Here is a 21,994-nt window from a genome sequence, read left to right as displayed (position 1 = left end):
CCAATATATGCATGTAAATGATTTATTGATTGTTCATAATTTGACATTGCCATTGCGTTAACTGTTTCAGCAATAAACATCTGTCAACTTCGAATTATTGACAATTGTGTTAAATGCTGGCTGAAACCATTCATCATAGATGGGTCTTCAGACTTGTATAGGTGAGGGAAAATGCTGCATAAAGGGAAAGTTAAATTTGACAGTTGCGGTAAATAATTTTTATCCTATGAGTGAATCTGTCATTCATGGGTTTTGTGGTCAAGTTCTGCTGCAGTTTAGAAACATGCACCAGAGCTGCCATCTGTGTATGAATGTCCAAATTAATACTTCCTTTTAAGAAAATGGTACTAATAAAAGTATCGAAAGTAAATTAAAATTGAAGACCCGTTTAATCTTGAAACCGCGTTGGCTAAACTTGAAATAGTATCACCATGTCATTGCAACGGTCTTAACATTTGATTAGAAATGTCCCAATTTGAATATACAAAGAACAGTAGAGCACAGGAAACAGGCCCTTCGGCCCTCCAAGCCTGTGCCGCTCCTTGGTCCAACTAGACCAATCGTTTGTATCCCTCCATTCCCAGGCTGCTCATGTGACTATCCAGGTAAGTCTTAAACGATGTCAGCGTGTCTGCCTCCACCACCCTACTTGGCAGCGCATTCCAGGCCCCCACCACCCTCTTTGTAAAAAACATCTCTCTAATATCTGAGTTATACTTCGCCCCTCTCACCTTGAGCCCGTGACCCCGTGTGATCGTCCCTTCTGATCTGGGAAAAAGCTTTCCACCGTCCACCCTATCCAATCCCCTTCATAATCTTGTACACCTCTATTAGATCTCCCCTCATTTCCGTCTTTCCAGGGAGAACAAGCCCAGTTTACCCAATCTCTCCTCATAGCTAAGACCCTCCATGCCAGGCAACATCCTGGTAAACCTCCTCTGCACTCTCTCTAACGCCTCCACATCCTTCTGGTAGTGCGGCGACCAGAACTGGATGCAGAACTCCAAATGTGGCCTAACCAGCGTTCTATACAGCTGCATCATCAGACTCCAGCTTTTATACTCTATACCCTGTCGTATAAAGGCAAGCATACCATATGCCTTCTTCACCACCTTCTCCACCTGTGTTGCCACTTTCAAGGATTTGTGGACTACACTCTTGATGGCTCTGCCATTTATTGTATAACTCCTCCCTACATTATTTCTTCCAAAATGCATCACTTCGCATTTATCTGGATTAAATTCCATCTGCCATCTCTCCGCCCAATTTTCCAGCCTATCTATATCCTGCAGTATTGCCCGACAATGCTCATCGCTATCCGCAAGTCCAGCCATCTTTGTGTCATTCGCAACCTTGCTGATAACACCAGTTACACCTTCTTCCAAATCATTTATATATATATATGTGTATATATATGTATATATATGTATATATATATATATATCACAAATAGCAGAGGTCCCAGCACAGAGCCCTGCGGAACACCACTGGTCACAGACCTCCAGCCGGAAAAAGACGCTTCGACCGCTACCCTCTGTCTCCTTTGGCCAAGATGTGGAGATGCTGGCGTTGGACTGGGGTAAACACAGTAAGAAGTTTAACAACACCAGGTTAAAGTCCAACAGGTTTATTTGGTAGCAAAAGCCACACAAGCTTTCGGAGCTCTAAGCCCCTTCTTCAGGTGAGTGGGAATTCTGTTCACAAACAGAGCATATAAAGACACAGACTCAATTTACATGAATAATGGTTGGAATGCGAATACTTACAACTAATCAAGTCTTTAAGAAACAAAACAATGTGAGTGGAGAGAGCATCAAGACAGGCTAAAAAGATGTGTATTGTCTCCAGACAAGGCAGCCAGTGAAACTCTGCAGGTCCACGCAACTGTGGGAGTTACAAATAGTGTGACATGAACCCAATATCCCGGTTGAGGCTGTCCTCGTGTGTGCGGAACTTGGCTATCAGTTTCTGCTCAGCGACTCTGCGCTGTCGTGTGTCGCGAAGGCCGCCTTGGAGAACGCTTACCCGAATATCAGAGGCCGAATGCCCGTGACCGCTGAAGTGCTCCCCAACAGGAAGAGAACAGTCTTGCCTGGTGATTGTCGAGCGGTGTTCATTCATCCGTTGTCACAGCGTCTGCATAGTTTCCCCAATGTACCATGCCTCGGGACATCCTTTCTTGCAGCGTATCAGGTAGACAATGTTGGCCGAATTGCAAGAGTATGTACCGTGTACCTGGTGGATGGTGTTCTCACGTGAGATGATGGCACGAGGACGGCCTCAACCGGGATATTGGGTTCATGTCACACTATTTGTAACTCCCACAGTTGCGTGGACCTGCAGAGTTTCACTGGCTGTCTTGTCTGGAGACAATACACATCTTTTTAGCCTGTCTTGATGCTCTCTCCACTCACATTGTTTTGTTTCTTAAAGACTTGATTAGTTGTAAGTATTCGCATTCCAACCATTATTCATGTAAATTGAGTCTGTGTCTTTATATGCTCTGTTTGTGAACAGAATTCCCACTCACCTGAAGAAGGGGCTTAGAGCTCCGAAAGCTTGTGTGGCTTTTGCTACCAAATAAACCTGTTGGACTTTAACCTGGTGTTGTTAAACTTCTTCCTTTGGCCAAGCCAGTTCTCCACCCATCTAGCCACTTCTCCTTGTATCCCATGAGCCTTAACCACCTTAACCAACCTGCCATGTGGGACTTTGTCAAATGCCTTACTGAAATCCATATAGACAACGTCCGCGGCCCTTCCTTCGTCAACTGTTTTTGGCACTTCCTCAAAAAACTCCTCCAAATTTGTAAGGCACGACCTCCCACTTACAAAACCACGCTGTCTGTCACTAATGAGATTGTTCCGTTCTAAATGCACATACATCCTGTCTCTAAGAATCCTCTCCAACAACTTCCCTACCACGGACGTCAAGCTCACGGCCTATAATTTCCCGGGCTATCCCTGCTACCCTTCTTAAGCAACGGGACCACATTCGCTATCCTCCAATCCTCAGGGACCTCACCCGTGTCCAAAGAAGCGACAAAGATTTCCGTTAGAGGCCCAGCAATTTCATCTCTCGTCTCCCTGAGCAGTCTAGGATAGATGCCATCAGGCCCTGGGGCTTTGTCAGTTTTAATGTTCCCTAAAAACCCTAACACTTCCTCCCTTGTAATGGAGATTTTCTCTAACGGGTCAACACCTCCCTCCGAGACACTCCCGGTTAACACGTCCCTCTCCTTCGTGAATACCGATGCAAAGTATTCATTTAGGATCTCCCCTATTCCCTTGGGTTCTAAGCATAATTCCCCTCCTTTGTCCCTGAGAGGTCCGATTTTCTCCCTGACAACTCTTTTGTTCCTAACGTATGAATAGAATGCCTTAGGATTCTCCTTAATCCTGCCTGCCAAGAACATCTCGTGACCTCTTTTTGCCCTTCTAACTCCCCGTTTGAGTTCTTTCCTACTCTCTCTGTATTCCTCCAGAGCTCCATCTGTTTTCAGTTGCCTGGACTTAACCTACGCCTCCCTTTTCATTTTAATCAGATCCTCAATTTCCCTGGTTATCCACGGCTCTCGAATCCTACCTTTCCTATCTTTCCTTTTTACAGGCACATGCCTATCCTGCAGCCTTATCAATTGTTCCATAAAAAACATGTATAAAATTCCTTTCTTTACAAGCTTATCATTCAGAGGGGACTTTGCCACTCTCCATTTCAAATAGTAGATTTAAAATAAACTACTCTGCTTTAGATTGTTAAGTAATAGTTAATTTAATTGTGAAATTATAATATATAATTGTGTATGGGTTTTATTTCAAAATATAATTAGTAGCTGATTATTTTAATTTGAAGTGGTTAGTTGCCCTATTAAACTGATATTGGGCAGTAATACCACCCATTGTCTCCTTCAGTCCCTAATTTCACTGTCATTGATATTTTTAGTTCCTGTGATTCTTTTGTATTCTACGAGCGTTTTGTGTACTTTTCTCATTTTGGAGTTGTTTAACTTTTCTGTGGAAATAGACTAGTAGCCCAGGATTGCAATCCCTAAACTTTATAAGATGCATTATCAAAGAATGACTTAAAAAAAAAATCCAATCTATGCAACCGAGTAATCCTATAGATATTGATGTTAGTCTTTTTATATTAAATAGATTGGTCAGTGGGAGTAGAGATGGAACAGCACGGATCTGGCAATACCAGTATCAGGAGTGGAAAAATATCTTGCTGGACATGGGTGCTCAATTGCCAGGGTAAGTTTTGGAGTTTCTCAGTCCACAGTTGTTGTTAATTTATGTGCAAGTGGTTGTGAAATACTTAGCCAAAAGCATCCAGAATTTTAGCTTTGTATGTTGCACACAATTTAACTGTGCTGTGAAGTTCAGTTTTGATGTATTGGGCTTAACACTGGTGTACTTGATGAAACTTTGAAGATATTTTACAAGTAAGTATGAAGAACAAAAGGAAAGTAGCAGAAAACAGAAGAAACAGAGGCAAATTGTCTTTCTGATATCTGTAACGATCTCAAACTTGAACAAACTGTTCACTTGATGTAACAGATTTGATTGGATTCTTGATGACGTCTGGAAATATAGATACTATGATAAGTGGTTTGTTACACATATTGTACAGATCATGAAATTATGGAAAAACAGAAGGTTTATTAACGTCAGATAATGTATTTCAGAATTTAATATTTCTACTTCCAACACCTGTCTTCTTGGTCATTGTGTATTGCTGGTGTCCCAAAATGTTTTATTTTTTACTTATTGTGCAACTGGCGGTCATTATCTTTATTTTTAGAACCAACTCCTGTCCAGGGGATGATAAGGTCACAAAACTTAAAGTGACAATGGTTGCATGGGACCGTCATGACAACAATGTCATCACTGCTGTGAATAACCATACTTTAAAGGTGTGGAATTCATACACTGGGCGGTTGCTGCACATTCTAATGGTAAGTAGTCGACTGACAGAGGCATGGTTATGATATAAAATTGCATCACAGAATGGAATGATTTAATGTTGTGATGCATTTTGTGAGGCTTTGAAATTAAAGAAGCCTATATGTCCTGTTTTGTTCCCTTAGCTTTTGTGAATTTCAGCTTTGCCTTACAGTTTAAGATCCGAGACTGACTTAATTTATTATTGTCACATATATTAGTATACAGTGAAAAGTGTTGCTTCTTGCACACTAGACAGACAAAACATACTGTACATAGAGAAGGAAAGGAGAGAGTGCAGAATGTAGTGTCACAGTCATAGCTAGGGTTTAGAGAAAGATCAACTTAATACAAGGTAGGTCCATTCAAAAGGCTGATGGCAGGGAAGAATTGGTTGGTATGTGTCCTCAGATTTTTGTGTACTTTTCCCAACGGAAGAAGCTGGAAGAGAGTATATCTGGGGTCCTTGATTATGTTGGCTGCTTTTCCGAGATAGCGGGAAGTGTAGACAGTCAGTGGATGGTTGGCGGGCTTGCGTGATGAACTCGGCTTCGTTCATGACCCTTTGTAGTTTTCTGCGGTCTTGGACAGAGCAGGAACCATACCAAGCTGAGATGCAGCCAGAAAGAATGCTCTTGCTTGCTAGGATGAAAGCAAAATAGTGCGGATGCTGGAATGAAGGGTCATCTAGCCTCAACATTGGCTCTATTCTTTCCCCACAGATGCTGTCAGACCTGCTGAGATTTCCCAGCATTTTCTGTTTTTGTTCTTGCTAGTGCAGCTAATAATAGATCGAATGTCAGCATGCACGTAGGTCACAATCTTGGCTGTGCTTTTAGGTGGTTCGTGTGTGGAAATCGGCTTTCTCCCTCCATGGGGAGGGAAAATTGGATTTGGTCATTTTCTTGTGGCTGGTTCAGATTCATTGACCAAGAATAGGAATGTGCCATGATCCAATTTATGATATTGACAAAAAAACAGAACCTGTGTTCAATGACTGAAGAGCAGAAGTGTTACGTAACATGGGTGTGCTTGAAGTTGTCTTATCTGTGCGAACTTGAATATTGTCACAATAAATGGTGTAAGTATCTTTACTCGAATCTCCATTGTGGAAGGCTACTTGTGTGTTGTGATAATCCTATGCGAATAGAATTAATCATTTACATTGAAGTAAAATACAAAAAGCAATTAACTCTACGCTGTTTCTCTTTTCCTGTCCCATTCTTTTCTTCTACATTTTCTCTCTCCTTTTGCTTTGTTTCCAATCTAATGTATTCATTCTGTAGCTTTTTTTCCCTCTGTTTCTTCAAAATTTAAGTTTATTTCCTTTCTGATCCCATCATTCACTTTGATGGTGGGCAAAGCATACAAGAGATTGGCCTGAAAAGAAGAGGATTTTTGTTTGTATTCCAATTGATAGTTAGAACTCTTATCATTGATTTGCTGGGTTGATCTTTCACTTTCAAGCATGAATTATTCAGTGACACTGAGTATATAACCACCTAGATAGCGGTATCACGCCTGATTATAGTTGCAGAAAGTAACTCATTTGTCACTGTCTGGGTGTAATGGGGTATAATGTAAAATTTAAACAGAGTTGTAGGTGCCCCCCTCCGCCTCCCAAAAAAAAAGCAGTTTCAGTGACCAGTTCACTATACAAAAGGCTTTTGGGTAATATGCTCATCATCCATCTGATACTGCAGATGCAAGAGTATGCAGATGGAATTCACACGCTCCAGGATTTCTTGAGTTGATGATATAGTCCTACTAAGAGATGTCGAGGATACATCTGATTCAGCAAAGGTGGATGCTGTTCACTCTTTTCTCATGCCTTGCATATGTTGTCCAAGTCTCAATACTGTAGATGAGTGTGTTGAGGATGTAGGCTTGGCAGACTTTCGGTTTGGTGCACTTGGTCGGGTTTCTGGTTTTCCATGCACTCTTGTACTCCACTTTTGCGATGTGTGTTAATTTCAGCATCAGGTAACAGATTGTTGGTGATTGTAGGGCATAGATAGTCAAAACTATAATAGCCTCCAGTGTCATATTATGAATGCTGATAAATGACAATATGGCAATGTTGTGGACCATGTCATTACTTTGACCATCAGCATTAAGAAGACATTGCTTTACTGAGAGTGTCTGTCCATTTGCCACTCCAGATATCCTTCGCTATGGAATGCTGCTGTGGCATTGTTAGCATACAGCAACTCGCTGATGGTGATTTGGTGCACTTTTGTCTTGGACCCGCGAGCAATGTTGAGCAGCTTTCTGTCAGTGCTGTTACAAGTGCAAGTAGACATTTTCTGTAGATGACCTGAAGGCAAATGACAGCATCGAAGAGAAGAATATGCCAGAGAGTGTTGGTACCACAGCACAACCATGCTTGACTCCACTCATCTGAAAGGGTTCTGATGTCGGAAATAGGAGTAGGCTATCTGGTCCTTGTAGCCTGCTCCATTAGTCAATTAAATCATGGCTGATCTACCTCAACTCCATCCCATGTTATCACATACCTCTTGATATCTAGAAATCTATTGATCACTGCTTTGAACAGACTAAATCACTGTGCCACCACAACTCTCGGATAGAGAATTCCGAAAAGTTATCATCCTCTGAAGAAATTCCTCCTCATCTTGTCCCAAATGACATACCTTCTCAGTGACTAAAGATTCCACCAGCAGACATGATGGGATATGAGCCCATATTCCCAGGACATTAGTCTGAACCCCTAGATTGCTATCATAGTGACATTACCACTATTTCACTGTCTCCCCAATGTTGTCCTGTCATAGCTGACGATACCCATCACGTTGTCGTGGAAGGAGCAGATCACATTTGAGCAGCTTTGGCAGGCAGCCACTTTTCTCCAGCAGCTTAGATAGACTGCCTCTGTTTATATGTTCGTGTACCTTGGTGAAATTGATGAAGGCGATATATAGTGATTTCCTTTATACACAGCATTTCTCTTTCTTCTGCAATAACTGCAAAGATCATGTTAATTGTAGATCTTCCAGTTCTGAAACCACCCTGGGATTTTTGAGTAGATGTGTTCAGTCGGGAGTGGCAGTCTGTCAAAAACAACACTGGCAAATCTGTTTCGCGCAATGTTTGGCAGGGCGATACCTCAATAGTTACTGCAATCACTGTGGTGCCCTTGTTCCTGTGCAGGGCCACAATTTTTGCATCAAACATATCCTGGGGCCCTGCCCCTCCCTCCAGTAAAGATAGAAGTTTGTGCCGATGCTGCAGGACTGCTGGTTTGCCCTGCTTAGAATTCAGGCAGGAGAGCATCAGCACTTGGAACTTTGCCCATGGCGAACGAATCAATAGCTTTGATAAGCGCCTGCACTTTGGTTCAATATCCTGGGTTTCTATGGTGTCTAGAACTTCCTCGGCAAGGGTTCTCCCTAGGACACAACTCCAGTTAGTATTCCACATATCTCCTCTATTAATTGCAGTTGAGGTGACTTTCCCTGCCTTTGTCATTTGTGCTGTTTTCTTTGCTAATGGACCTGTTGCCTTTTTGATTCCTTCATATATTCTGAAGATTCTGGCAAAGTTGTAATCAGTGGTCATTGGGGCACTGCCTAGCAGTCTGTTGGACTTTACTCCGATCTTGGTGCACTCTTCTTAGTGCATTCAGAGTCTTATAATTGAAGCAGACCGGTTGGCATAAGAATGACAGGTTCCGTCACAGTGGGGTTGGCCTGGAGCCTGTCAGCATTTTTCTGCTCTTGCTTCCCATATGCTGACCATGTGACATCGTAAGTGGTGCCTTGGGGTATGTTCCATTTTGCTTTTGCGCTGTGTGTGGGAATGATGGAGAGCTCCTGTTCAGTCAGAATGTGGGAATTGTTGCTTTTTATCTGGGTAGGTAGAATGTCTGACATTCGTAAAAGGACGACATTTCTGCTTTGAAAGAAAGGCTTCAAAGGTTTCATCATAACCTTGGTGCACACCGGGGAGTGGGTCAATGTTGTGGTATCTGCATGTGATGGGAATGCTGTTGGGAGAATTAAATCTGGTGACGATCCAGTCCATTTGATGCGAGTGCCCTGATCTTGGGTGTCTCCAGGACATCTTATGGCATGACTTGTTCTGAAAGAAGGTTTCAGTTATACACAGCTTGTAGCACCAGCAAAGCTCAGTCTGTCTGTTTTAATTTCTTTCCCAGAGGCAGGAGGGCCGTGCCTTGTGATCCATGTCCACTCTTGTGTTGAAAGCCCCCAGTAGCTAAAGAGGTTCTGACTTGGGGATTCTGTTAGCCATATTAAGTGCTTCATAAAACTAATCTTTTGACTCTGTAGTGGAGCATAGATATTCATAAGGTTAACTGGCCCCATTTGAGTTGAGAAGTAGTGGAGAGACATTCTGAACCATTTGTAGCCAGTTCTATTATTGAGAGTAGTGAGTTCCTTATAACAAAGCCTATATCCCACTTTCATGGTTCCTCTGAACTCTTCCCCTGCTCGGTGAACGCATGTTTTTTTGCAGTGAGCTTTTCTTCTTGTAGGAAAGTTGTGTCACTGTTTATAAAGTTCCAGTTTGATCACAACTTTCTTGCGTGCATCATTTACTAACTGCAAGTCGTCTGTCAAGCCTGTGCAAATGGTCCTTGTGTTCCGGCTTGCCAATTGAAGAGTTGACATCTTTTAGCTTGTTTTTATTTTCTTGGTGTGATGGATTTGGTCCACTTGTTGAGCACTGACTCTTAAACTCCCAGCGTCATTGAAGCAGATGGATCATAGTCCATGGCACCTTACTAGTTGGGGGCTGCCTGACTTAAGGTGAGCAATGGCTAACCAATTGGATCAGAATAGTTCTTCTCACAGTCAGACAACCTGTAGCGCCTGTTCTTTAAGGACTGTAGGTTGTGCAACATTCTCCTATAGGAGAGAGGGAAGTGTACAATGAATGTGATGCCATTATGTTTGGGTAATGTACCTGTGCTAGTTATAAATGTTGAGTTGGAGTCGTGATTCATTAGTTGTTGGCAGGTGATTGGGATTGTGGTATTTGAGCATTGGGAGTCTCGTGGTACACTAGGTATGATATGGTATTTGAGGATGCATTCACTGACCTTGATTATTCATGAGGTCATTTGAACATCTCTTGGCACTGCATCCAGATACCTTGGGTCTGTTACTTGCATTGGCTGCAACGGCTATCTGCTACCAGAGCCTTTGCACAGCTTTGCAGAAGGCCTCCTGGACCTGAGGGGATAGAGTACCTCCCTTCTCTGCTGCCTGCAACAAGTTATCTCATCTAGTGCCAGAGAACCTTGGAACGCGTTCTCTCTTGTTGCGGAGTAGTTCACTCATGCTGCTCTTCCACAAACATGTGCAGCACCTGCTCTTATCGGAATTTCTCTCCCTTTAAAAGCTGTGGCCGATGATCCATCTCTGCCTCCTTCGGAGGTCCCCAACATTTGATTTGTTTCACTCTTGTGATATCAAGAAATGGCTGAAGGCACTAGATGCAGCAAAGGCTGTGGACTCTGGCAATGTCCTGGCAGTAGCTCTGAAGACTTGTACTCCAGAAAAAGCCACACCTGAGTTAAGCTGGTTGCATTGACATCTACCTAACCATGTGGAAAATTGTTCAGGTATGTCCTGTCCACAAAACCCAGGATAAATCCAATCCAGCCAATTACCAGCCGATCACTCTACTGTCACTCATCAGCAAAGTGGTGGAAGATGTCATCGACAGTACTATCATGCGGCAACTTGGAGAACAATAACCTGCTCACCAATGATCAGTTTGAGTTCTGCTTGGGCTACATGGCTTCTGATCTCATTACATCCTTAGACCAATCGTGTGAAAAAAAAAAGAGTTGAACCAAGAGGTTAGTGTGACTCCCGTTGACATCAAGGCAGCATTTGACGAAGTGAGGCCCCAGCAAAAAAGAAATCCGTAGGAATTGGGGAAAACTCGCCAGTGGTTGGAATAATACCCAACACAAAGGAAGACGATTGTGATTATTGGAGGTCAGTCACCTTGGCCCCAGGGAATTGTTTTAGGTGTTTCATCATCATGTAGCTGCTTCATCACTGACTTTGCATTCATCAGAAGTGAGGATATTCACTGATGATTGTTCAGTACATTCCAGACTCCTCAGGCACTGAAGCAGTTTGTGTCTGTGTGCACCAAGACCTGGACAACATTCGGATTTGGGCCGGTAAGTGGCAAGTAATGTTCGTGCCACACGAGTTGCAGGCAATGACCATCTCCATAACGCGATGAACTGACCATCTTCCTGTGATAGTCAAAGACATGACCATCACCAAATTCCCACCATCAACATCTAGACATTACCATTAACTTTACTGGGCCAGCCATACAAATACTCTGGCAGAAGAGCAGATCAGAGGCTGGGAATCCTCTGCTAACTAACTCACTGCCTGACATTCCAAAGCCTGCTGACAATCTATATGTCACAAGTTGGGAGTTTGAAGGAATTCTCTCCAGTTGCCTGAATGAGTGCACTCAAGAACCCTGACACCATCTAGGACTAGGAAGCCAGCTTGGTCATCACCCCATTAACCACCTCTGACATTCACTTTCTGCACCACCAATGCACAGTGGCAACAGTGTGACATCTACAAGATGTAATGCAGCAACTCGTCAAGCTTTCTTCAACAGCACCTTGCAAATCTCTGACCTCTACCACTGAGAAGGGCAAGGGTAGTGAATGCACAGGAACACAAACACCTGCCAAGTTCTCCTTCAAGCCACACAACATCCTGACTTGGAACTAAATCACTGCTGCTTTACTGTTGCTAGGTCAAAAGCCTGAAACTTCTCAACAGCACTATGGGATGTCCCCGCACTAGGTGGACTTCAGTAATTAAGGAAGGCGGCTCACCGTCAGCTTCTCGAGGGCAGTTAGGGATGTGCAAACTAACTGCCACATTTCTTGCTTTATGACCGTGATCAAGCTTCAAAGGTACTTGTGTGTCCTGAGGTTGCAAAAGGTGCTACTCAGGTGCAACTCTTTTTCTTATTTTCTGTCTTTGGGTTAAAGAAAATGCAGGATGAAATCAGAAATGAACAAAGAATACAGAAAGTAGTATGAAAAGAGAGCTTGTATTTACTGTGGGGATCACCGAGGAAAGTTTTTAGCGGAGGCAGTTATAGGGATCAGTTTGAAGTTAACCCTGAGCAAACCCAAATAAGTGGAAGCTGTCGTTTAAAAGCTTAGTCTCTTCCCTCCCCAATAAAAACTCTCCTCCTACTTGCATTATAAACCAGATTCTTCTTTACTTTTCCCATTGAGTTAAAATCTGAATTTACATAAAATTTCTCCCTTAAATATTGCAACATAAGATTTAAAAAGATGTATTACTAATTCAGGCATAAATGTTTTGGGCGTATTTACGAAAGATGTGTAAAAATGTTGAGACAACTCAAATAAAATGGTGCTCTAATTGGAGTGGCATCGTATAACCTCTATATACATTTAAAAAGCTGCCTTTACATTGCCGTGGTGATTTTAGAAAGGCTATGCCACACTGACCACCTGGAGAAATTCTTCTCCATTTTGCTACTTTGAAGAATCAAGCAGCAAGAATTTTATGAATACTCGTATTTTTAATTTCATCAAAACATCTGTGTTTGTACACATTTTGACATTTCCTTTTCTTCCGTTTACCCTGTGCAAGTGGATCTGCTTCTATGAGATGATGGGTGTATTGTGACAGTTATGCATAGCATATTATAATATGCTATGAGGGCGGCACGGTAGCACAGTGGTTAGCACTGCTGCTTCACAGCTCCAGGGTCCTGGGTTCGATTCCCGGCTTGGGTCACTGTCTGTGTGGAGTTTGCACATTCTCCTCGTGTCTGCGTGGGTTTCCTCCGGGTGCTCCGGTTTCCTCCCACAGTCCAAAGATGTGCGGGTTAGGTTGATTGGCCATGCTAAAATTGCCCCTTAGTGTCTGGAGATGCGTAGGTTAGAGGGATTAGCGGGTAATATGTGTAGGGATATGGGAGTAGGGCCTGGGTGGGATTGTGGTCGGTGCAGACTTGATGGGCCGAATGGCCTGTTTCTGCACTGTAGGGTTTCTATGATAATAGTTAGAATGAGTTCTAAACCTTGCTGACTGAATCGGAGTCAGCAAAATTGGATATTAGTTATGAAATAAACATGCTCGTACTTTGGGTTGAATTTAAACTTGTGGCTACGTAAAGGCCATTTGTAATGCAGAGAAAATCAACTTGTGAACAGTCCGTTGTCTAATCCAGTTGTAAACACGAATGCAATTCATTCAACAACTGCAAGTTGTTAAAGTACAATCAAAAGATATTGCTGATACCTGAATCCTGAAATCGTTTGAACAATTGTAATCTGGATGGTGGGAGAAGAAGAACTTCTTCAGATAAGATGCGTCACAGGGCCTCAGGGTTGCCAATCCTCCAGGGCACTGCTGACAGTCTGCAATCTGGGAGGATGTTAAAAAAGATTGTTTTTTGCCATTTTCTTTGAACATTTCTCTTTACCAGATATAAAAATAGGAAAGGAAGGCAATTTCGCTGACAGTCAAGCATCACCCAATTGGGAATGAGTCTTTTTGCTTTCCAATTGACATTAGAAGGCAGTATGTCAAAACATTGACTTTCTAGTGACAATCTCCTACAGGTATCTATTTTGAAACTTGCCATCAGAATTTGACAGGTGCTATCTTCTTTCACGCACTTTACAAACCTGCGACTCTACCACCTGGAAGGACAAGGGCAGCAGATGCATGGGGGCACCACCACCTGCAAGTTCCCCTCAAAGTCTCGCACCACCCTGACATGGAACTATATTGCCGTTCCTTCACTGATGCTGGATCAAAATCCTGGAACCTCTGCCTAATAGCATTGTGGAGGGTCATGCAACACATGGACTGCATGATAGGGGTGTCCAGAACCAGGGGTCACAGTCTGAGGATACAGGATGTGTTGGTTGACTGATGGCTGGAGTGAGGGCAAGTCATGGTGATGAATCCTATAGGAATGCATTTAATCAGAGTTGGCAGCCCTACCTTTTTCAAATGTATAGATGGTGTGAAAACCTGTCAGTCATAAATTGTATAATTGTATAATTTCATTTTAAATGGTGTTATAATCTGATAAATCTTTGTTAAAATTTTAGGGTCATGAAGATGAAGTGTTTGTTTTGGAGCCACATCCATTTGACTCGAGAATTATTTTGTCTGCTGGCCATGATGGCAATATCTTTATTTGGGATATTACTAAAGGCACAAAATCTCACCATTACTTTAACATGGTAAGTGTACAAAGCAGATACAGGGACTCGGTTCAGCATCTCTTTCATTTGGAAAACCTTGAACCGTTCCATATAGAATTCTTGTGTCTATCAGGTAGAATCTTTGGGGGCGATTCTCCCAAAAGTGCTGAATTGGCGGGAAAACTGTTCTAAATCCTGACTGTTCTAAATCTGCGCCAGGTGTGTCGAGCTGCAGCTCCTAAAGGACCGCGTTAGGGAGCTGGAGCTGCAGCTCGATGACCTTCATCTGGTCAGGGAGAATGAGGGGGTGATAGAGAGGAGTTATAGGCAGGTGGTCACACCGGGGCCACGGGAGGCAGACAAGTGGGTCGCGGTTAGGAAGGGGAAGGGGAAAGGTCGGGTGCTAGAGAGTACCCCAGTGGCTGTGCCCCTTAACAATAAGTACTCCTGTTTGAGTGCTGTTGGAGGGGACAGCCTACCTGGGGGAAGCAACAGTGGCCGTGCCTCTGGCACAGAGTCCGGCCCTGTATCTCAAGGGTAGGGAAAGGAGGAGGAAGGCAGTAGTGATAGGGGACTCTATAGTGAGGGGGTCGGACAGGCGATTCTGTGGACGGGGTCAAGAAACTCGGATGGTAGTTTGCCTCCCTGGTGCCAGGATCTGGGATGTTTCTGATTGCGTCCAAGATATCCTGAAGTGGGAGGACGAAGAGCCAGAGGTCGTGGTACATTTTGGTACCAATGACATAGGTAGGAAAAGGGAAGAGGTCCTGAAAGGAGAATATAGGGAGTTGGGAAGGGAGTTGAGAAGAAGGACCGCAAAGGTAGTAATCTCGGGGTTACTGCCTGTGCCACGCGACAGTGAGAGTAAGAATGGAATGAGGTGAAGGATAAATGCATGGCTGAGGGATTGGAGCAGGGGGCAGGGATTCAGGTTTCTGGATCATTGGGGCCTCTTTTGGGGCAGGTGTGACCTGTACAATAAGGACAGGTTGCACTTGAATCCCAGGGGGACCAATATCCTGGCGGGGAGGTTTGCTAAGGCTACTGGGGAGAGTTTAAACTAGAATGGTTGGGGTGGGAATCAAATTGAAGTGACTGGGAGAGAGGAGGTTAGCTCACAAATAGAGAAAGCTTGTCGACAGTGTGCGCGGGAGGATAGGCAGGTGATAGAGAAGGGGAGTGCTCAGACCGAAGGTTTGAGATGTATCTATTTTAACGCAAGTGTTGTGAACAAAGTGGATGAACTTAGAGCGTGGATTACTACTTGGAAATATGATGTGGTGGCCGTTACAGAGACTTGGATGACTCGGACAGGACTGGTTACTTCAAGTGCCGGGTTTCAGAAGGGACAGGGAGGGAGGCAAAAGAGGTGGGGGAGTGCACTGTTGATCAGAGATAGTGTCATGGCTGCAGAAAAGATGGACACCATGGAGGGATTGTCTACGGAGTCTCTGTGGGTGGAGGTTAGGAACAGGAAGGGGTCAATAACTTTACTGGGTGTTTTCTATAGGCCGCCCAATAGTAACAGGGATGTTGAGGAACAGATGGGGAAACGGATCCTGGGAAGGTGTAATAATAAGAGTTGTCGTGATGGGAGATTTTAATTTCCCAAATATTGATTGGATCTCCCTAGAGTAAGGGGTGTAGATGGGGAGGAGTTTGTTAGGTGTGTTCAGGAGGGTTTCTTGACACAGTATGTAGATAAGCCTACAAGAGGAGAGGCTGTACTTGATTTGGTATTGGGAAATGAACCTGGTCAGGTGTCAGATTTCTCAGTGGGAGAGCATTTTGGAGATAGTGATCATAATTCTATCTCCTTTACAATAGCATTGGAGAGAGATAGGATCAGACAAGTTAGAAAAGTGTTTAATTGGAGTAAGGGGAATTATGAGGCTATCAGGCAGGAAATTGGAGGCTTAAATTGGAAAGAGGTTTTCTCAGGGAAATGTACGGAAGAAATGTGGCAAATTTTCAGGGAATATTTGTCTGGAGTTCTGCATAGCAACGTTCCAATGAGACAGGGAAGTTATGGTAGGTTACAGGAACCGTGGTGTACAAAGGCTGTAATGAATCTAGTCAAGAAGAAAAGAAAAGCCCACAAAAGGTTGAGGGAGCTAGGTAATGTTAGAGATCTTGAAGAGTATATGGTTAATAGGAAGGATCTTGAGAAGGAAATTAGGAGAGCCAGAAGGGGTCATGAGAAGGCCTTGGCAGGCAGGATTAAGGAAAACCCCAAGGCATTCTACAAGTATGTGAAGAGCAAGAGGATAAGACGTGAAAGAATAGGACCTATCAAGTGTGATGGTGGGAAAATTTGTATGGAACCGGAAGAAATAGCGGAGGTACTTAATGAATACTTTACTTCGGTATTCACTATGGAAAAGGATCATGGTGGTTGTAGTGCAGACTTGCAGCGGACTGAAAAGCTTGAGCATGTAGATATTAAGAAAGAGGATGTGTTGGAGCTTTTGAAAAGCATCAAGTTAGATAAGTCGCCGGGACCGGATGAGATGTACCCCAGGCTACTGTGGGAGGCGAGGGAAGAGATTGCTGAGCCTCTGGCGATGATCTTTGCATCATCAATGGAGACTGGAGAGGTTCCAGAGGATTGGAGGATTGCGGATGTTGTTCCTTTATTCAAGAAAGGGAGTAGAGATAGTCCTGGAAATTATAGACCAGTGAGTCTAACCTCAGTGGTTGGTAAATTGATGGAGAAGATCCTGAGAGGCAGGATTTATGAACATTTGGAGAGGTATAATATGATTAAGAATAGTCAGCATGGCTTTGTCAAAGGCAGATCATGCCTTACGAGCCTGATTGAATTTTTTGAGGATGTGACTAAACACATTGATGAAGGAAGAGCAGTAGATGTAGTATATATGGACTTCGGCAAGGCATGCCCCATGCAAGGCTTCGGCAAGGCGTGCCCCATGCAAGACTTATTGAGAAAGTGAGGGGGCATGGGATCCAAGGGGACATTGCTTTGTGGATCCAGAACTGGCTTGCCCACAGAAGGCAAAGAGTGGTTATAGATGGGTCATATTCTGCATGGAGGTCGGTCACCAGTGGAGTGCCCCAGGGATCTGTTCTGGGACCCTTACTCTTTGTGATTTTTATAAATGACCTGGATGAGGAAGTGGAGGGATGGGTTGGTAAGTTTGCTGATGACACAAAGGTTGGTGGTGTTGTGGATAGTGTGGAGGGATGTCAGAGGTTGCAGCGAGACATTGATAGGATGCAAGACTGGGTGGAGAAGTGGCAGATGGAGTTCACCCCAGATAAGTGTGAGGTGGTTCATTTTGGCAGGTCAAATAGGATGGCGGAATATAATAATGGTAGGACTCTTGGCAGAGTGGAAGATCAGAAGGATCTTGGGGTCCGAGTTCATAGGACGCTCAAAGCAACTGTGCAGATTGAGGCTGTGGTTTAAGAAGGCGTATGGTGCACTGGCCTTCATCAATCGAGGAATTGAGTTTAGTGACCACACTTGGAGTACTGTGCTCAGTTCTAGTTGCCTCATTACAGGAAGGATGTGGAAGCCATAGAAAGGGTGCAGAGGAGATTTACAAGGATGTTGCCTGGGTTGGGGAGCATGCCTTATGAGGATAGGTTGAGTGAGCTCGGCCGTTTCTCCTTGGAGAAACAAAGGATGAGGGGTGACCTGATAGAGGTATATAAGATGTCGAGTGATATTGATCGAATGGATAGTCAGAGGCTTTTTCCCAGGGCTGAAACGGTTGCCACAAGAGGACACAGGTTTAAGGTGCTGGGGAGTAGGTACAGAGGAGATGTCAGGGGTACATTTTTCACTCGGAGGGTGGTGGGTGCGTGGAATGGGCTGCCAGCAACAGTGGTGGAGGCCGATTCGATAGGGTTTTTTAAGAGACTTTTAGATAAGTACATGGAACTTAGAAAGATAGAGGGTTATAGGTAAGCCTAGTAATCGCTAAGGTAGGGACATGTTCGGCACAACTTTGTGGGCTGAAGGGCCTGTATTGTGCTGTAGTTTTTCTATGTTTCTATCCTGACTGTTCTGACAGTTCAGCTTCTCACCTGAATCTGTGCACTGAAGTGGTCCCAGTCGTGAATATCATTAAAAACCCGGGGTGGCGGGGCGAGGCCTGTTCACGCCGGAGTTTGACAGTTCTGGAGCTCTGTGCATGCACAGTGGCCCTAAACTGTACCCCGGAGGCAGCAGATGCATGGGAGCACCACCACCTGCAAGTCCCCCTCAAAGTCCCACATCACTGTTCCTTCACTGATGCTGGATCAAAATCCTGGAACCTCTGCCTAATAGCATTGTGGAGGTTCATGCAACACATGGACTGCATGGTGGGGGAGTCCAGATCCAGGGGTCACAGTCTGAGGATGGAGATGTGGAGACATTTCTTTACCCAAAGAGTGGTGAGCCTGTGGAATTCATCACCACAGGAAGTAGTTGATGCCAAAATATTGAATGTATTCAAGAGGCGGCTAGATATAGCACTTGAGGTGAACGGGATCAAAGGTTATGGGGAGAAAGCAGGATTAGGCTATTGAGTTGAATGATCAACCATGATTGTGATGAATGAAGGAGCAGGCTTGAAGGGCCGAATGGCCTCCTCCTATCTTCTATGTTTCTATGCAGCGATTCAAGAAGGCAGCATACCACTACCTTCTCGAGGGCATCTGGGGATGGGCAATAAATGATGGCCTAGCAACTCCCATATTCTATCAATGAATTTTTTTTTGAAAAACATATTCTTCACTAGTAATAGGTACAGATGACCCTGGGATGATGACCGCTTATATTTGTATAGGGCCTTAAATGTAGACAAATGTCCCATGATCTTTCATAGGAATATAAAGGAATGGACATTATGGCATGATGTAGTAGGTAAGAAAAGCTTGATATTGAAAACAAAATAAATAAAAATGGGAAAGATAATTTGGGAGGAGTTGAACGTTGCTGCATTATCCTTTTTGCAAGCACCTCTAACTTCCTGATTTTAAACTATGCCCTACGTTACCACTACTGTTTCTTAGCTCCATTCAAAATGATTCTATATTTAGATCTCTGATCTACTAATCCCTCTCAATAATGTACTGATCCCATCCTTTATTAAGTGAGATCCTACTGCCTTTCACTTTTTACCCATGCTTCCTAAATGCAGAATGCCGTTGAACTTTCAGTTCCCAGCCTTGGTCACCCTGCAGCTACATCTCTGTAATGGCAATTAGTTCATGCCTGTTTTCTTCTATTTGTGCAGTCAGTTCATCTACCTTGTTGCAAATGCTGCATGCATTCAGCAAGAGTGCCTTTAATTCTGTCTTATTTTTGTACACTGTAGCTTTAATTGCTGGTGCAATAATGTTTATGCACTCAGTCTGATAACTTCCTTTATTGCTTTCTTGTTTTTTTACCTTTTCCTCTCTTTCATTCATTACATCTTCCCTCACTCCCAATATTTAGCTTAAAGCCCTCTCCACTGCCCTAGTTATAGACTCGCCAGAACACAGGTCCCAGCACAGTTGAGGTGAAGACCGTCCCAACAATGCAACTCCCACTTTCCCCAACACTGATGCCCCAGAAATCACAATGCATTTCTCCCAATCCAGTCTTTAAGCCATACATTTGACTGTCTAATTTTTTTTAACCCCATGCCAATTTGCTCATGGCTTTTGACATTCTGCTTTTCAATTCCTCTAGCTGCTCATACTCTAAAGCAGAATACAGCACCCCATCTTTCGATTGAGCACCTTATAGGCTTTCGGGCTCAATTTTTGAATCCTATGTCTTGTTCTTAACCTTGCTCCCATTTTTCAGTGTTTTATTTTGGATTGTGATACGTCTCCACATTTATGCCTATGGATGGTACAATACTCTGGTTTCTGTAAATTTTAGTGTATAGATAGATCAACGATGAAGTGAGTTGAGGTTATGATTGTGCAGTAATTGGGTTTGTAAAATGGATCTTGCTCGACTACCCATGTCAAATTGTTTAATTTCTCCCTGATACTGGAGGCATGCTGGGGGCAGGGGGGAAGGGGAGTCTCCTGGCTGTGGTGGTGCGGACAACTTTCCTTCTCTGTGTCTCCACAACCAGGCTCAATCTTTGAGCCACTCTCTTGGTTCCTTATCCACCCTGACTTCTGCTGTTATCAGTTAGCCAATGCATTTTCAGTGGAATTGTGTACCTGGAGACTATATGTACCACTTTGAAAATTGCTCCTAATCAGCGCTCCAGTGCTAAATGTGCAGGTCTAAGTTTAAGCATCTACAGGCACAGTTAAATCACGGCAATAAGCAAGTCATCCCAAAATTTTAGGCTTTTAAACTGACATGTCCTAATTAATATAGCATTTACTTAGCACCTATTTTCACCCATCCCCAAAATAACTTTCATTTATATGCTTGGAGGGGGGGGGGTTTAACAATTTATGAAAAATTATATCAAAACTTTATTGAACTACATTTTATTTACTCCAGTGTTATAACTTAGCAACCTTGCTTTCCTCCAACTACAGCATGCTCTCAATTGTACTTGTTACTTTATTCACTGCAGTTCATTAGGCAGACAAATAATCTTTTAATTTGGTGTTCTTAATTTGTCTATGTTTGGAAAAAAATTCTTGGGATACAAAATGCATAGCTATTGCGTTGGACCAAATCTGTTCCATAAGTTTGCGTTTTAAAATAGTAACTCTAGAAATTCTAAATAAAATTGCTGCTAAATTAATTTTTGATCGTCCTATTTTTCCAAATTTAAAAATGTTTGTTGGTGTGATGCAAGTTTAAAATCAATTATCTCGGATCCCTTCACAGATTGAAGGCCAAGGTCATGGTGCTGTATTTGACTGCAAGTTTTCACCAGATGGCCAGCACTTTGCTTGCACAGACTCTCATGGACATCTGCTTATATTTGGATTTGGATGCAGTAAATTATATGAAAAGGTACCAGCATTCCTTTGCTTTGTTTTGTAATCTTTGAATTACTTGTATACTTTTAATTTGCACAGTCTGCAGTTTCTCTGTATGTCAGATGCAGCAATAATGATTTTGTACTTAATATAATCCTAATCCTAACATTTGAATCATTTTGATCTTGAATGCTGAAACTCAGTTCCCGTATTATTTCACTTCTCAATTTTGCATGTGCATAAAAATTGTATAAAATCCATTAAGTTGCTAATGTAAATAACAGGATGTTGTAAATACATCTTTTGGTGTTAATTCCTCACTTGCCAGTGTCTTCCTTTGCTCTTTGGCCTGAGAAAGTCGTTCTGGAGATGTGAATGTCTGATGAATGGAGCATCCCACCGTCTATTTTTTAAATTGCTGTTTGATTCTTTATTTCCTGAAAGCAAGTTTGAGGCTAGGTTTTGTCAGGGTAATCATTTCCATTGATACAGCATCTAATTGTCATAGAGCTTACTAAACAGAGTGCTAGTGGATTTTAGAGTCCTGCATGAGGGCAGTCTAAAAGGTATGATGTGGAGATGCTGGTGTTGGACTGGGGTGGGCACAGTAAGAAGTCTCACAACACCAGGTTAAAGTCCAACAGGTTTATTTGGTATCACGAGCTTTCGGAGCGCTGCTCCTTCATCAGGTGAGAAGGACCTGATGAAGGAGCAGCACTCTGAAAGCTCGTGATACCAAATAAACCTGTTGGATTTTAACCTGGTGTTGAAAGGCTATAAGGTAGGTTTTGAAGCTTTCTGAAGCAAGGAATTAAGCAATGCAAAGACTTGGAGTGGGGGTGGGGGGAGGGGGGTGGAATGGATAGCTGGGGCCAAAGTAGTTTATAGTTCCGAACACATGAAAATATCAGGCGTC

At 43.2% G+C, this 21,994-nt stretch overlaps 1 protein-coding gene across 2 annotated transcripts in view; it reads left to right on the top strand.

Annotated features, from left to right (window-relative positions):
- The window catches only part of LOC144506516 (bromodomain and WD repeat-containing protein 1-like), a 97,878-nt gene that overhangs the window by 26,106 nt on the left and 49,778 nt on the right, over positions 1–21,994 (top strand). Inside the window, exons 13-16 of one of the 2 annotated variants that reach the window (XM_078232737.1) lie at positions 4,155–4,253; positions 4,804–4,957; positions 14,083–14,217; positions 20,984–21,112. In XM_078232737.1, the coding sequence (XP_078088863.1) occupies positions 4,155–4,253; positions 4,804–4,957; positions 14,083–14,217; positions 20,984–21,112 (517 nt within the window). The remainder of the gene's footprint in view (positions 1–4,154; positions 4,254–4,803; positions 4,958–14,082; positions 14,218–20,983; positions 21,113–21,994) is intronic. The other variant, XR_013499919.1, reaches the window with a different exon arrangement.

This window comes from Mustelus asterias, chromosome 17 (assembly GCF_964213995.1).
Source record: "Mustelus asterias chromosome 17, sMusAst1.hap1.1, whole genome shotgun sequence".
NCBI lineage: Eukaryota > Metazoa > Chordata > Chondrichthyes > Carcharhiniformes > Triakidae > Mustelus > Mustelus asterias.
This window is presented reverse-complemented; position numbering and strand designations above follow the sequence as displayed.